Source organism: Suricata suricatta, chromosome X (assembly GCF_006229205.1).
Source record: "Suricata suricatta isolate VVHF042 chromosome X, meerkat_22Aug2017_6uvM2_HiC, whole genome shotgun sequence".
Lineage (NCBI taxonomy): Eukaryota > Metazoa > Chordata > Mammalia > Carnivora > Herpestidae > Suricata > Suricata suricatta.
The window spans coordinates 52,274,493-52,290,184 of NC_043717.1; the positions used below are offsets into that span (position 1 = coordinate 52,274,493).

At 48.3% G+C, this 15,692-nt stretch overlaps 1 protein-coding gene across 1 annotated transcript; it reads left to right on the plus strand.

The window, feature by feature from the left end:
* Positions 1–322: 322 nt before the first annotated feature.
* GCNA (germ cell nuclear acidic peptidase) lies at positions 323–14,490 on the plus strand. Its single transcript, XM_029929662.1, has 10 exons — positions 323–480; positions 1,092–1,138; positions 1,560–1,593; positions 3,114–3,196; positions 5,971–6,309; positions 7,548–7,629; positions 10,725–10,869; positions 12,066–12,204; positions 13,092–13,296; positions 13,600–14,490. Exons 1-10 carry the CDS (start codon positions 323–325, stop codon positions 13,844–13,846), a joined length of 1,479 nt encoding a protein of 492 aa, XP_029785522.1. The 3' UTR covers positions 13,847–14,490.
* Positions 14,491–15,692: the final 1,202 nt, after the last annotated feature.

The window sequence follows — 15,692 nt, forward strand, 5'->3', positions numbered from 1 at the left end:
AAATGGGTGGTGGGCATTGAGGAGGGCACTTGTTGGGATGAGCACTGGGTGTCGTATGTAAGCGATGAATCACGGGAATCTACCCCAAAAACCAAGAGCACACTTTACACACTGTATGTTAGCCAATTTGACAATAAATTATATTTAAAAAACTTAAAAAAGAAGTGGTCAAGCTTAGCTTTTTCTATGGAAAACCTTGTAGCTATCATGGCCACCTTCTATTTAGCCCTTTTGGTTCCCTCCATGAGCTGGACGTCACAACAACTAACACGGGAACCTGTGATTAGGTCCAAGAATGTAGCCCGGCTCCGGCACCAAAGCGATGTTTTATTGCAGGCGGATTGCGAACGGATGTCAGGGAGGGACATCCAGTCAGCTGGTGTCTGAAGAGCTGAAGGATCCTGAGCCAGAGCATGCTGTGGTGTCACCTGAGGCCTTACTGGACAGCTGCAGTGGGCCTGGCAGCCTGCCGCAGGAGGGGTGAGAGGGGAGGTGTGGATGGGTGGGATGAGGGCCTCTGGCATGTTATTGGGGGACAGAGAACCCCAATATCACGGATCCCTGCAGGGAGCTGTTGCAGCCTTGCAATCCCCCTTTGTTTGCTCCCAAGAGATGGACATCTGCCTTTTCCTCTTAACCTAATAGCAATCCCAGTAAGGTGGCCCTCTTCACCGAAAGCCCCCAAACCTATCCTCCTTGTTCTTTTTTCCTTCTGATGTTTAACTAATCTCTTCATCCTCAAGTCTTTTTGCCCCATGGCCCCCTTTCTCAGAATTCACTTTCATGTCTTTATTTTATTTTTTTTTGTATCTTTAAATAGAAAGAAATCACTTGGCAGAAAACGGGCTTCTTGTGGGCAGCTGATGGCGTTCAGCTAACATTCTTCCCCTGTCTCTGTTTCTGCGGTAAAGACTGAGCAGCCTGTTGCTTCTTGTTTCTTTTCACCTCCCCTGCTTGTGATCCTAATTTCATAAGCCCTTAAAACTAAAAACTATGATTTGTGGTTCTCTCCATTTGAGGTTTTGGCCACGTGGTTACATACGATGTGGAGTAGCCTTCCTTTATAACTGCATGTATTTTCTTTTTTGCAGCTGCATTATTATTGTGGATTCAGACAGCGAGGAAGAAGTTGAGCATTGTAAGTAGAGTCCACTCGAAGCAGTAATTTCCGTTTCAGGTACAACTTAGCCATGCCTTTGTGGAGATGACTAAACTGTGATTTGGGACATTTGCTGTGAGCTGGTCCTGGGCTCGTTCCCCCCCACCCCCACCCCCCAGGGCTCGCTCCCGATGGGTCAAATGAAGATTATTTTCCTGCTGTTAGGAGCAGGGATAGTTCTCTCTGCTGATTTTCCAGTTTGCTTCCTTGACCTTTCTCCTGTAGGCATCCTTACTTTTATTTCCTCTCTATCTCCCATGAGGGGATGTAAGAGTCTCCCATCCATTTTAACCAGCCCTAACTCCTGGACTTTGGTTCTAGGAAGTTAGAGACTTGGAATAGCCAAATTTTCATCATGCTTCAGAGGCGTCCTGACACATTCTTTCTTTCTCTGATTTAGTTGTGACCAAAAAGAAGCAGAAAGAGAACATTAGGTGAGTAGGAAAAGGAGCAAAATTTAACGTTTTCTGAGGAATGATGTTGTGGGTAAGAAGATTTAAGAATAAACTTCACATGTCCTCTCTGAACACTGTGTTCAGGGTCACAGTGGATGTCTGATCTCACCACCAGGTCGAAAATCTTAGGTTCTTTATGTCAGACCCATCATCTGATTGGTCACTTTCCAATGTCTATGTGATCTGTCTCCTAACTTCCAGTCACTGCTACACAGGCCCTTACCCGGTGAAGGGGTGTTGCCCAGGTGCCAGACTATAGGAGGTGCTAAAAAAAAAATTCCTGGAATAAATCCAAAATAGGATGCTTAGATAACTGAGGTTTCCACATTGACCCCTTGACTTACTGTAGTGGGTTTATTGAAGTCTGATTTACATACAGCAGAAATCACACCTTTAGGGTGCACAGTGTGATGAAATTTGATAACGTGTAGGGTAGTATACACATTACCACGATCAGAGGCCCAAGATGTTGTTGTCACTGTCATTTACATTTTATGTACTTTATTCTTTGATTAGTAAACTTTTGTGATTTTACAATATTTTTATTTATTTTCTTGAGAGTGAGTGAGTTCGAGTTTGGGGAGAGGGTTAGAGGGAGAGAGAGAATCTTAAGCAGGCTCCGTGCTAGGCATGGAGCCCCATGCAGGGCTTGATCTCAAGACCCTGGGATCATGACCTGAGCCAAAATCAAGAGTTGGATGCTTATCCAACTGAGCCACCCAGGTGCCCCCAAGAAATCCAGAAAAGACTTTTAAGGAGGGAATGAATGGGATGGCAAAGGCCCCTCAACCTGGCAGCTTAAAAGCAGTGACCATGGCGGAAATGGATTGGCAGGTTTGTGACAGGTGCAGGCAGATCATCTGACAGGTGTTTTGAGTACTTTTCTCACCCTAAAGCTATAGAAGACTTCTCATATGCTGTTTGGAAAGTACAGAAAGGTGGTGAATTTCAATCTTTTGGAACCTCTGACTCAAACACCGGAGGCAGCTGAGAATGAGGGCCCGCACAGGGGTGCTCGCCATACCTGGATGGCACAGGGGTTCTGCTGAGTTTGGCTCCCACCAGCCTGCTTCACTCTGTCCTTGACAGATGCCTCTTTTTGTGTTTTTTCAGAAAATTCTTTTGCATTTATTTATTTTTGAGAGAGAGTGTGAACAGGGGAGGGACACAGAGAGAGAGACACACAGAATCTGAAGCAGGCTCCAGGCTCTGAGCTAGCTGTCACCACAGAGCCTGACGTGGGGCTCGAACCCATGAACCAAGAGATCATGACCTGAGCTGAAGTTGGACACTTAACCGACTGAGCCACCCAGGCACCCCTAGATGCCTCCTTTTGAAAGAATGTTCCAAACAAGGGGAACAACAGAATTACTGCAGCAAACAAAGCAAGAAAACATTTCCAAGTGATCCCATGCATCGTAGAGGAGTTAGAAAAGGCTGTGGGAAGAAGACTGAGGCACTTTAACATTTCTTTTGTGTTTCCCTGTCTCCTCACTCAGCTACGTGGTGATCGACTCAGACTCTGAGGACGAGTACGTCCGTGATAACGTCCGAGCTCACGTATGTGGAATGAGCCGCAAAGGCAAGTACGCCAGTGACAGAGAAGGAGCTGAGCTTTGCAGCTCTCACGGTGTAGTGTTTTCAGGATGCGTGTCAGCAGCCGTTCTGTTCTGAATCACTTGGTAGTAGATGCTTCCATTTCTTCCCTGTGTGTGCTGGGTGTGGCCACGGCCCTCTCCCTGGTGGATTTCCAAACGCAGCCGCAACTGTTCTCTCTGCTTCAGAACTTGGGCCCCCCCCCGCCCCGTAGAGTTCTTGGCCCGTCAAGCATCAGGGAAGTGGGGGACAGGAAGTCAGGGACTGACACTAGGGAGGTGTGAAGGCTGCTCTGCTCCTCCACCTTCCGCTCTTTTCCTCTTCCTTTGTATGTGGGAATGACAGAGAGGGGGAATGAAGAGTGAGGGGCACGGGCTCATTCTTTCCAGCCTGATGGAGACTTAGGTGGGTGATGGTCCTGAGTCCGCCCACGGAGACTTCTCAGGGAGGAACCTATGCTTTCTCCAGCTAGCTGTTCATCTTTCTGTTTTCTAGAGATTTCTGATTTTCTTGGAACCAGTTGCCCATGACAGATCTTTGCTCCTTTGGATTCAGAGGCCTATTTATTTGTTTATTATTGTTTAAATGTTTGTTTATTTTGAGAGAGAGACTGAGAGCAGGGGAGGGGCAGAGAGAGGAGAGAGAATTGCAAACAGTCTCCATGCTGCCAGCGCAGAGCCTGACACAAGCTCGAACTCAACAACTGTGAGATCATGCCCTGACCCAAAAGCAAGAGTCCGACGCTTAACTGACTGAGGCACCCAGGCACCTCTGGAGGCCCATTTAACCTTGGAGCTACACTCGCAGTTCGGAACCTGTTCCATGGGTGGGAAATGTAGGAAGGCCAGGAGCTTCTTAAGCATCAGGAACGGTACTGGATCGATCTTTGCTTACTGCGAGGTAGAGGGCATGATGCATAGGCCTGTCCTTAAAGTACTGGCTCTTATCTTTGGTAACCGCCCCAGAGCTACCATTGGCCCAAGTTCCCTGGCTAACGTGGGAATGTCAGAGCAGGGAGAGGGGAGGTGGCTTGGGACCTACTCTCCTGCTGTTTCACTACGTGTCTCCTCTGATTTATTTTTCCCCGTCCTCTCTAGCTCTGACTGGGATGGGGGTCCAGGGGCAGCAGAGTAGGGGCTGTGATGTGACAAGCCAGTGTCAAGGGCCAAAGGGAACCCCAGGGGGAGTAGCTTTAGAGGTAGGGCATGAGTGACCGAGCCAGAAACCAGTTCATCACCACAGGCTTGCTGATCCGTTTAGTCCGAAGAGCCCTGGTTTTTTGAGGGTGACTGTTGAACTAAGGCTCCTCTTACTTTTAGGACTGGCGGACACTTCACCGTGGGCATTCATTCCAGTAATGGAGAGATGAGCAGGGCCCCACTGGGACTGTCTTTGTGCGGCTCTTCTCCACATGCCCTTTCTTCTATTACTGTAATGAACTTAGGTAATTTTACAGAAGAAGGAGCTTGACCACATACTTCTAAGATCACTTCTAACCTTTGTCAGTGTACAGTCATCTTTTTTCTTAAATTGTCAGCAGTGTGTCCCTACTCCCTTTGTTGGTTTTTTTTTGTTTTGTTTTGTTTTTTCTTACTTTCAAGTGCAGTTGGGAAATCTTTAAAATTTCTAAGAAGGATGACTTTTTACCACAGCAACACCTACTCCTTTCTCTTTCTTTATTGCATATCTGAAGTTCTTTGGTAATTAAGTAATAGAGGAGACTCTCAAAATATGTGATCCCAAATCTGCAATTGTAGGATACAAAGCTTTTGCACCATGAATATATTTTCGCATCTTGTCTGTATTGTGGTTTATATGTATTTTTTTTTTACATCTGGAATCCTAGAAACTTGGAAGTTCGGCTCTGAACAGACTCCAGAGAGCGTGTGGTGTTAGACATGCCATGCCTCATTTCCAGATGAAGGGACCATCGGGGAGGGTGGTGACATTCCAGATGTTCCCAAGCTCTCCCAGTGCTGTTATCAGAACTGAATCCTTCACGCCTAGCTCAGTGGCTCAGAGAGCATTTGCTTGTATGGACTAGTTAGAACGTTAAATTTTGTCTAACGATGGGAGCAAATATTAGTACCATCTACTATCAGCGTAATTGCATGAAGTACAGAAAGCAAAAGTGTAGAGAGGATGTAATCTCAAGGACAGTGCTTAAAATTACAGAACTCGAACTTGATCGGGAAAAAGCCCACTTTATTCTGATTTCTCTTGTTTTCTGTAGAGCTGTGACAGCACACCAGTCTGCAGAGCTGTGCTTGGGAACATCAAGCACCTGCAGTGTGCTACGTAGTGTGATTTTGAAAATTGCCACTGGACTTGGGTTGCTATTTTATCTGTCCCTGCTTTCAGTCAAGTAAAAAAGTGGTAGAAGGAAAACAATCTCAAATAATGGATTCTTTCTTTAAATTTTTTAAAATTTAAGTGTATTTATTTTGGGCAGAGAGAGTGAGTGGGAATGAGGCAGAGAGAAGGAGAGAGAATCGCAGGCAGGCTCCATGCTGCCAGCGCAGAGCTTGACATGGGCCTTGAACCCATGAACCCTGAGATCATGACCTGAGCCGAAATGAAGAGTCGGATGCTTAGCCGACTGAGCCACCCAGGTGCCTCTAAAATAACCGATGCTTAACAGTGGGTCATAATGTCCTGGCTTCCAGCTTGTTAAATTTGCACTCGGTAATCTGAAGTGGAGTGTGAAAGGGGGGTGCAGAGGGAATGTATTTCCATGTGATTGTGTCTCTTGAATTTCAGATGAGGTTCTGTGTACCACCAAGAAGCCTGCCGTCAGTGAGCCTCCAATAGTTATTTCTGATGATGAGAGTGATTTTGAGGGCCCTCTGGTGATAATAGATGACAATGACCTGTGCCGTCAGGACCAAAGCTCCTCCAATGACAGAAAGATAGAGGTCTTCGATGCCGCCCAGCTCAATTCATCTGCTGCTGTTGGTGAGCTGGACAGTGGGGAAAATCTCTGCCCACTGCCAGGTGTTGCTGAGACTCAGGTGGAGATTACAGATAACAAGCCAACACCTGTGGTGAAACGACCAAGGAAAATGAAGAATAAAATACAAAAACTATGTGCGGTGCCCGGTAAGCCAGTCGAATCAAGTAGGCCGGTCCCACTGAACAAGCCCAGCTCCCACCCGCCTCCCCACAGTGTGCCACCCATTCCTGCCATGGCCTTTTCCCTGGATATGTCTGTCTTGTGTCAGGTGCCTGTCTTGCCTGCCAACCTTAGGTCATCTCAGCAGGTCCCTAGCAACCAGGGGAGATAGCTAGCCCAGTGAAAAGGATCTTTCTGGAAATGGGGGAGGAATGCCCACGTCATAGTATTCTACCATTCCCTCTAGCTGGCACACTTTCTCTTTGTGCTTTACGGCCTGAGGATAATTGCGTTCTTCTTGGGACCCAGCCCAGTGGTCGGTTCCTGTAGGGAGCTGTCGGTCTGAGATGCTCCTCCCTCCTGGATTCCCGAAGTTCTTAGACTCCCGTCTCTCCTAGAGCACTTACCTAGTTGTCTTTTGTTGTTGTTGTTTTGAGAGAGAGGGCACAGGTGAGTGGGGGGTGGGGTGCAGAGAGAGAGAAACAGGACTCCCCCAAAACTGGGCACGAGCACACCCGATGTGGGGCTTTAACTCACAAATCATGAGATCATGACCTGAGCCCAACTTCGATGCTTAACCGACTGAGCCACCCAGGTTCCCTGCCTCCAGCTGTTTTACAGTATGTTTCTGAATCCCCCCAGTAGATGGTGAGCCTCTTGATGGGAAGATCCCAACTCATTTTTAAGTCTCTCCCAGGGTCTAGCCTGGTATTTGGCACATAATAGATGTTTAGTACTTTTGTTTTTAATCAAATAATTGACACTCTGATGTGGAAGTCTCTGGTAGAGCAGTTAACAGAATATGGGTGCTAAAAATCTGTCCAAAGATGGAAAGGTTTGGCTTGCATATCAAGTGTCAGGGCTGCCTACGATCTGATCTTGCCCTTGGTGCAAGTGTGCACAGCATCACTTACACTGCACATGCCTCAGTTGCCCACACAATCTGACCTGTAAAGGCATGGTCACGTAGCCACCTTATAGTCCCTGGTACCTATGACAGAACCCTACTCGGCCTATTCTGCTGGCTGCTCTGTGATTCCCATAGGTAAAAATCTGTCGCGCTGACTGATGGACAGCACACAGGCTTTAGACTGACCAGTTTCGTTTCTAGATGGCACTCTGGGTGTGGCTGTGGGGCCTTCTCTTGGGTTTACCTTTCTGCCAGTTACTTGCTGGGACCGATTTTCAGGGTGCAAATGAACTATTCTCTTTGTTGCTGTTACAGCACCAAAAAGACGTGGACCTTCAAAGAGGTTTGCTTCTCAGAGTAAGCCCAATGAAGCAAAATGTGACATAAGCCATACTGGGTACGTACTGTCCGTGTCGCACTGAACGAGGATAGACTGTATAATCGTCATGTGTTAAGCAGTCCGCTGGGCATGTGGGAGGGTCCTCAAGGGGATGAAGGAGTCTGGTGGGGGAAGGAGACAGGCTGTCCTTCCTTGAATCGGGAGAGCATAAGCAGGGGAAGGAGGAAAGCAGGAGCACCCTGCTGCTTCACACCGCCCTTTGCCCCCACATCAGCTCTGGCCTCTTGAGGTTCCCTTTGTCCTTAAACTCTGATCAAAAAATGATGTGTGACCATCCAAGAGACCTTTTTTTTCAGGGTAAAGGCTGCCTTGTGGCCACCAGTTTGCACTAAACCAAAGCAAATGCAGTAGAGATGGTGAGAAGGCAGAACGGACATGTTGTTCCAATCCACTGGAATTGGAGTGCGGCTGCCTTCCAGGTTTTTCTAGGGCTTGGGATGTACCCAGGTGCTCCCATTACTTATCTGTATTCTTGCTGATTTTTAAGGTGTCAACATCAGGGTGAAACTGCTTGTAGTTTTCTCTTTTTATGAAGCTATTTGTAATTGAGCCTGAAATCAACAGGTCATTTGAACCAAGGGCATGTTAATACTTGAAGCAAAAAGCTAACAGCTTGTTTTATTCAGACTCCTGCAACTTCTCAACTTTTCCCTTAAAAAAATAGAATGTCGTAAGTCCAATTTTCTTCATTTTTACTTGCTTTCAGGAGTAATATATACTTACCTCTGAATTCTCTTACAAGACCAGGGATATGTTTGAAGCCTGTGTTTATTTTTTTAAACTGTATTTTGGGCCAGTAAATGCATCTAGTTTTTAAGTTTTTTTTAACATTTCTTTATTTTTGAGAGAGAGGGGGAGAGGGAGAGAGAGACAGAACAGAGGTCAGGGAGGGCCAGAGAGAGAGGGAGACATGGAATCCAAAGCAGGCTCCAGGCTCTGAGCTGTCAGCACAGAGCCCGATGCGGGGCTCAAACCCACAAACTGTGAGATCATGGCCTGAGCCGAAGTCAGATGCTTAACCGACTGAGCCACCCAGACGCCCCACCAATAAATGTATCTTAAGGGGAGAAGAAGAATGATGTGTCAGGCATTGGGGCAACAGAGCACCTTGGACCTGAATGGAGACGCTCTCTTTATTTCTGCGCTTCTTGCTAGGTGAGGCAGCTAATGGAGTTTGACACGTTCCTTTAGGTGGATCCCTGTTCAGCAGAGGTTTTTTTTTTTTTGATACATATTTCAGCTGCTTTGCCTATAGGGACACGTGCCTTGGATGGCTCCCAGGTTGCTTTGCTGTGGCATGACAGAAGGCGGCATGTAAGCTGCCCCTTTGTGTCCGTGTCCAAAGGAGGCCAGTCTGTTTGGACTCCTCACGGTTGCCTTGGTGCTTCCTGTTTCAGTCTGGAGGCTTCCTGTTGTGCTTCGCCTTTGTTCCTGTGTAGCTAGCTGGTCAGGGTGTCTGATGTACCCATTTGGGGTCTCGCTGGTTTCTCTGATGTGGAGATGTTCCACCTGCAGCAAAGTGGCACAGGCATCGAGGGGAAGGTATGCTAAAGCCACAAGGCCCGCTTGACGTGAGCGCTGATGCACACGGGGGCCACGTTCTCTGACAAGGCCTGCAGGTGCTTTAGGGTTTCATCTGCCTTTTCAGGTGCAAACTTGATTTCAGAACTAAGTCATCAGAGGCAGAATTGTTAGTCACCAGTGGCAGGCTTTGGAGTGAAGAGTCTTACTTTTAGCTGCCTTTGACTCATTGGGTACTTATTTCCTCTCCGCGCCCCAGCCACCTCACTGTGACAGAAGGGGTTAATGATCGTGCTGCCAAAATCAGTCTCAGGAGTTCTGTTGAGTCGGAAGCTCATTTAACCTGTGTCTGCTCCGGTTTTACGTTTCCAGCTCTGTGGGCTCATCTCTGGTCTTAGGGATTGTTGTTGGCCAAGAGGAAAATGCCTCAGTTTAAATAGCTGCTCCAAGTGTGAGTCCTTCCTGTGATGAGCACTATTCTTTGTGCATTTGAATTAGGCCTCAAAAGATGGCGTTGCAATACTGGTCTTATGGGAACACTATGAGATCTGGGTCAGAAGATTCAGTGTCTGGGAGCTTTGGGCAGGTCGCCTTCACCTCTGACCTTCAGTTTCCTCATCTGCCAAGTGGAGATCAGAAGAAGAGCGATAGCTTCTTTGGGGGGTAGTTGTGAGGATCAAATAAGGTCATGCAAAAATGAAGTTCTCCGCAAATGGTAAAGCGTACCTCAGGAGAGGGAGAGACGTGCTCGTTCTAGCGGTCATGGACACGTAGGCTGTGCTGAGGCATGAGTGAACTGTGGGAAATCACGGTTCCTGTGCAGAGAACATTTAACTTGCGCACTTTGGCCAGGGTGGAAATGGTAGCTGGAACACAGAGGTTGGGACCGGATTGACCTGGACCTTGAATGCTAGGTCCAATAGTCAGTGAAAAGCCAGGGAGGGAGATAATTGGAACATGGCCTAGAAAAATGAACCTGAAATATGTGTGTGGTTGCATTAGAAGGAAAAGAGCCTGGAGGTTAGGCGCACAGAGGAATGCTGTAGTGACAAGGCATCAAGGGGAAGCGAGGAACTTGAACTACGCTCGTGACCGTGGGGTGGAAAGGAGGGCTGGATGGAAGAGATGATGTGAAGGAGATAGCAGTCTTTGTGCCTATTGAATATGGGGCCGGGGAGGAGATGAAATTTACAATGTCTCTGAGGTCTTCAGCCTGGCATGACAGAAGTCAGACAGTCAAGCACCTTGAGCAGGAGACGTGCTCCTGTTAATCCATTGGAAATCTGCATGGGGCAATTGTAAACTCGGAACTGGATCCTACGTGAGAGCTTGAGACTGCAGATGTAGATGTGGGGTCATTCCTGTGGCAGTTGTAACCACAGGCTTCACGTCTCTGAGGATGCAGGCAGTGAGAAGGAAAAAGCCACGAATGAAACTCTGGGAAATGCTCTCCTGTAAAGTAGCTGGAAGGAAGAGGGACCTACAGGTGTTCCGAGTCTCTCTGGATATGAACTGTACGTGTGCATTTCTTCTCTTTACTTCTTCAAACTCAGTTGAATTTACCTTTGCAGGGATTCTGTGTGCAAAATACCTGGATGTTTCTTGTATGACATGGAAAAGGCAAAGGAGTATTCTGGAAGGAAGTTCAAGAAAAATAAGGACAGCCTGGTTCAGGAAATGTACAGTCTGTTTAACAGATCTGTCTTTGATCAAAAGGTACAGTTGGTGAATAGTCACTTAATGAACACCTGTCATATGCCTAGCGCTCTCGGGGGCTGTGAGGTGTGTGGATGTCCTAGCTGTATATTTCCTGCTCTTGAGAGGTGTCAGTTTAGATGGGGGGATGATACAGGCACACGTGAAAGAAACAGACAATGTTTGTGGGTAATAATATATGGTACAGACTTGTTACCAGCACAGGATATTGGCAGAGGCAGACAAATCACTGAGCACCTCAGTGGTCAGGAAGTAAGATTGGCCGGTGGGGGAAGGGGTGGAAATTGAAGGATGTGGGGAGAGTGACGGTGATGGGGTAGGAGGGCCTGTGTTGGGGCTTGACTATCTGAAAGAGAGGGTTTATACTGAGGAATAATGGGAAGGAGCTATGTGACCTTGGGCAAGTTACCTATCCCCCTTTGCCTCGGTTTTCTCATCTGCAAAATGGGAATGATAATAGTACCTACTACTTCCTAGAATTAGGGTTGGGCCTACGAAGGTAATACACCTGGAGTACGTAGAACAGGGCCTCCAACGTAGTAAGCGATTCACGTTGGCCATTACTTGTTTTTGGTGGCATAGCGCTAGATGACGGAGGGCCTTCGGAATCAGGTTGAGGGGGGCTGAAATTGAAATTAGGCACTACCTGGGATGGGATAAGATGCGAAGTGTCTGCTGAGGGGACTAACCTGTCTGTAGCGTGGGGCCTGGACTGCATTGGAGAGAATCCGGAGGCAGAGAGCTTCGGTGGTCCTTAGGTTTCTCAGACTCTTATTATCGCTGCTGATGAAACTTCCTGCTGGGAGAGTTCTCAGATCTTTCTCAGGCTCCTCAGCCTTTGGGTAAGTCGCTCCCGATGACTAGGGTGTTATATCACGGGACCGAGTAGACCAAGGCGCATGTACTGTCTCCTCTCACCGCTCTTAGTACGCACAGGGTTCCATTCCTACCTCAGCGGGTTTGCACTTCTCTCCTTGGCCACTCCTGACGCCTGTTCCTGTGCAGGGTGGTGCCAAGCTTGCATCTGCACGTGCTCAGCGGTCTTCCTTGGGTCCTGATGGCCTGTCCACTGTTCTCACCTGGGCTGCAGGCTGGCTTTGATTCTCCCCAGACGTGTAGGCTTGCAAAACTCCCGAGTCAATGTCCTTCGGTCTGCCCACAGCGGCTCTCTGACTCTCTTCACCTTTTGTTCTCAGCTGCCAGAGAAGATTGACATTGGCTGGAATAAGAAGATGCTGAAAACTGCTGGCTTGTGCACCACCGGTGAGACCCAGTCCCCAAAGAAAGAGCGTTATGCGACGATCCAGATTTCCGTAAAAGTCTGCGACTCTGCAGGTAATGGCAGCGTTCTGCCGCGCTCTTTTCCTTTGGATGCAGGTCTGTGAAGTCACTTATAAGTGCTGGTGTTTTCTGGCAGCCCATGTCACAGCTCCCCCTGCCATTCCTGGGTAGCTAGGCCTACTGTGCATTGCTCAGAGGATGTTATCGGAGGTCTCCTCATCCCTGGGAACGTGACTTGGCCATCTTCCCATTAGGGTAACTTTCTCGCTGCAGCCGGCTGCCTGCTGAGACTCCTGGTCTCCCGTTGCTAGCCAGTTCCCGGATTTTTGTAGTGACCCTCTTGTCATCATTCTTTTCTAGGCCATTGCAGCCGGCCCTCCACTCTGCTTGGCCAGGCTTATCTCTCAGCCTGCCGCCTCTAGCCTGCCCTGTGCTTCAGCAAAGCTGCCCCCACACGGCCTCTCGGCACCACGCACCTCCCCGGCCCTGTCCTTGGCTCACATTCCTCACGGCACCTAGAGCGGCCTTGCAAAGTTGCAAAGCTAGTTGTTTGTCAGGGGACCCCACTCAGATCCTGTTTTGTCCATGGAGTTTCTCCTGACCAAATCCCAAGGCCATAACCGCTGCTCCCCACCCCGTCCACGTAACGTGACCCAGGTCTTGGCTGGGCGTATTTGGAGCAGCAGCAGCGTCCCCCACCCCCAAAAGATGAGCAGGCTGGAGCAGCCCTGAAAGTACTTGTCTCTGACATCAACAAAATCAGTTAAGTAGGGGAGAAACGCCTCTTTCAGGATCCCGGAAAGCCAGCGCTCATGGCTGCCCGCACACACTTGTAGAGGACAGCTTTGCGGGCGGTGGGCCGGAGAGTCTAGCGGTGGCTAGGGGGCAGGCCTCCCGGAATGGTGTGAGCGCTCATGTTTTCTTTGCATCCCTTTTCCAAGACCGCCTCCGAGATACTTTGATCCATGAAATATGCCACGCGGCCTCCTGGCTGATCAATGGTGTCTCTGATTCTCATGGTGACTTGTGGAAGTTTTATGCCAAAAAATGTAACCTGGTGCACCCAGAGCTGCCCCTGGTCACCCGTTGCCACAACTACAAGATCAACTACAAGATTCATTACGAATGCAGTCAGTGTAAAGCCAGGTGAGATCCTTTGCCTCTCAGACTTTCCTCTGTTCCGTTTCTGCTACGGCCTCTGTGATTTTGTTAGTAAGTGCGTAGCCAGCTGGCTTTGACGAGTGAACCTTCTCTACTCCTTTCTGTGTCTTCCACCTCTGTTTTCTCCTATTTTGAGCTGACCTCTGACTGATGCTGTGGCTTGAGTGGGGCACTCTCTGAGGAGCTGTGCAAAAAGTCTTCCTTGGGGCCCCATGCCGGCAGCTCAGAGGAGACACTGAGGTACAGTGACTGATCCCCTTACTGTGTGGTGTCTTTTTTCCTCCTCAGAGTCGGCCGCTACACCAAGTCATTGAACCCTGACCGCAGTATCTGTCCCAGGTGCAAGGGGACCCTGGTCATGGTGCCACTAACTCGTAAGGATGGGACCCCCATTGTGCCCCATGTGAGACCATTTGCCAAATATGTGAAGGAGAATTATAGATTGGTTAGGAAATCCGCAGAAGGGCTGACCCATGGTGATGTGATGAGACAGCTGAGCAAGGGTTTTGCCCTCAAGCGCAAGCTAAATCCTTAAGGTTATGAGAGTGCACTTGGGCGGGCCGAGTTCTCCACTGATAAGAAGTTTGAGAAAACTTTAGTTTCTGCAATGACTACTGGGATTTAAGTGCGTTTTTATAGCTTCATACCATTAGCAATGACCGTTCTTAACTAAGGATTCTGTTGCTCACCATTCTGTGCCCTTGACAGTGCTCAGAAGCCCTTTGGGTCCGCCTTGGGTGTTGCTTACACCCTGTAATTTTAAGACGTAGAACAAAATATCATAAGAGAAACACAGTTTTAAGATAAAGACCTAGAACAAGATAACAGTAAGACATAAGATTAAGATTTTTAAGATTTTTAAGTTTTAGGATTAAGACATAGAATAAGATACAGTGAGAGAAGCGTCATTTTAAGACCTAGAACAAAATGCAATGGGAGAAATGCATGTTCGAGAGTGGCAGGTTGAGAGGAGGACAATGGCGCTGGGAAGTGAGCCAGGTTCAAAGGCGGCCCTCCAAACACCCCGGCTGCTGGCACGTGGGACCTGTTAGACCTACTTAGAAACAGGAGACAAATGTGTTTCATGAATTCAGCTGTTGTTGATGTGCAATAAAGCTACGTAAGCCAGTGTAACTGTTTATCAGATAAAATAAATGTTTTCTGCAGTTCACTTGTTAACCGAGTCTGTTTGTTGACAGCCTGTGCCTGTAGCACAGAACAAAGCTTCAGGTCTTTTGTCCAAGACCCTGGACATCTGAAGCGCTCCAGAATGTGTCTGCAAGAGCACTCTTTGTTCTGGGTTTTCTCTATGGCTTTTGTGACTGCCCATAGCACGTCCACAGCCTCCCCACTTCAGGGAGGCATCCAGGGTATAGACTGGGGCCCAGGTTGCATTCATGTCCTGTTGCTGCCGTGGCAAATGACCCCAAGCTTAGTGAGTTCTGACAACAGAAATGTATTCTCTTAACGGCTCTGGAGGTCAGAAATCGTGCTTGGTGTGCTCGGGCAGCTCAGTTGGTTGAGCGTCCAACGTGGGCTCAGGTCATGATCTCATGGCTCAGGAGTTTGAGCTCCATGTTGGGCTCTGTGCTGACAGCTCAGAGCCTGGAGCCTGCCTCAGATTCTGTGTCTTCCTCTCTCTCTCTCTCTGCGCCCCTCCTCCATGCTCTCTCTCTGTCTCTCTCAAAAATAAATAAACATTTAAAAAAACCTGGTGCCAAGGTCACTGGAACGATACCCAGATGTGGGCAGGGCTGGGTTTCTCTCTACAGGTGCTGGGGTTTGGGGATCCATTTCCTCATCTTTTCCAACATCTAGAGGGCACTTACTTTCTCTGGTTGGCCCCCCACCCTTCTTCTATCCTCCAAGCCGACAACATTTCTCTCTCTCTCTCTCCCTCCTTCCCTACTTCCCTTCCTCCCTTTTTTTTCTTTTCATTTTGAAGGACCCTTGTGATGACATGGTGCCCACTTAGATAATCCAAGAGAATTTACTTATAAGTCCAGCTTATTAGCAACCTTTTTGCCATGTAAGGTAACATAAGTTCTGGGGATTTGAGGGTAGACACCGGGGGACCTGTCCCTCAGCTCCCCATAAACATCTTTACTGGTCTAGCATCACAGATATTTTTTATGGGCAGGATATATTCTACTGTCCTTTTCCTTCTATCCTTCCTTCATTTTGCAGATGCTTCGAGTCTTTTAGTGGCCACACATTGAAGGCTGACCGCACGTCTGAGAGATTGGATGTGTGTGCAGGATGGTACAGGCTTCCCTGGCTAAATCCGCAGGTCCCTCCCTGCCGATCCCACCTCCAGCCACGTCTGCAGTGTCAGCAAAGGCCCAGCTGACGTGCCAAAGTGGATCGTGGCATTTGGTGGC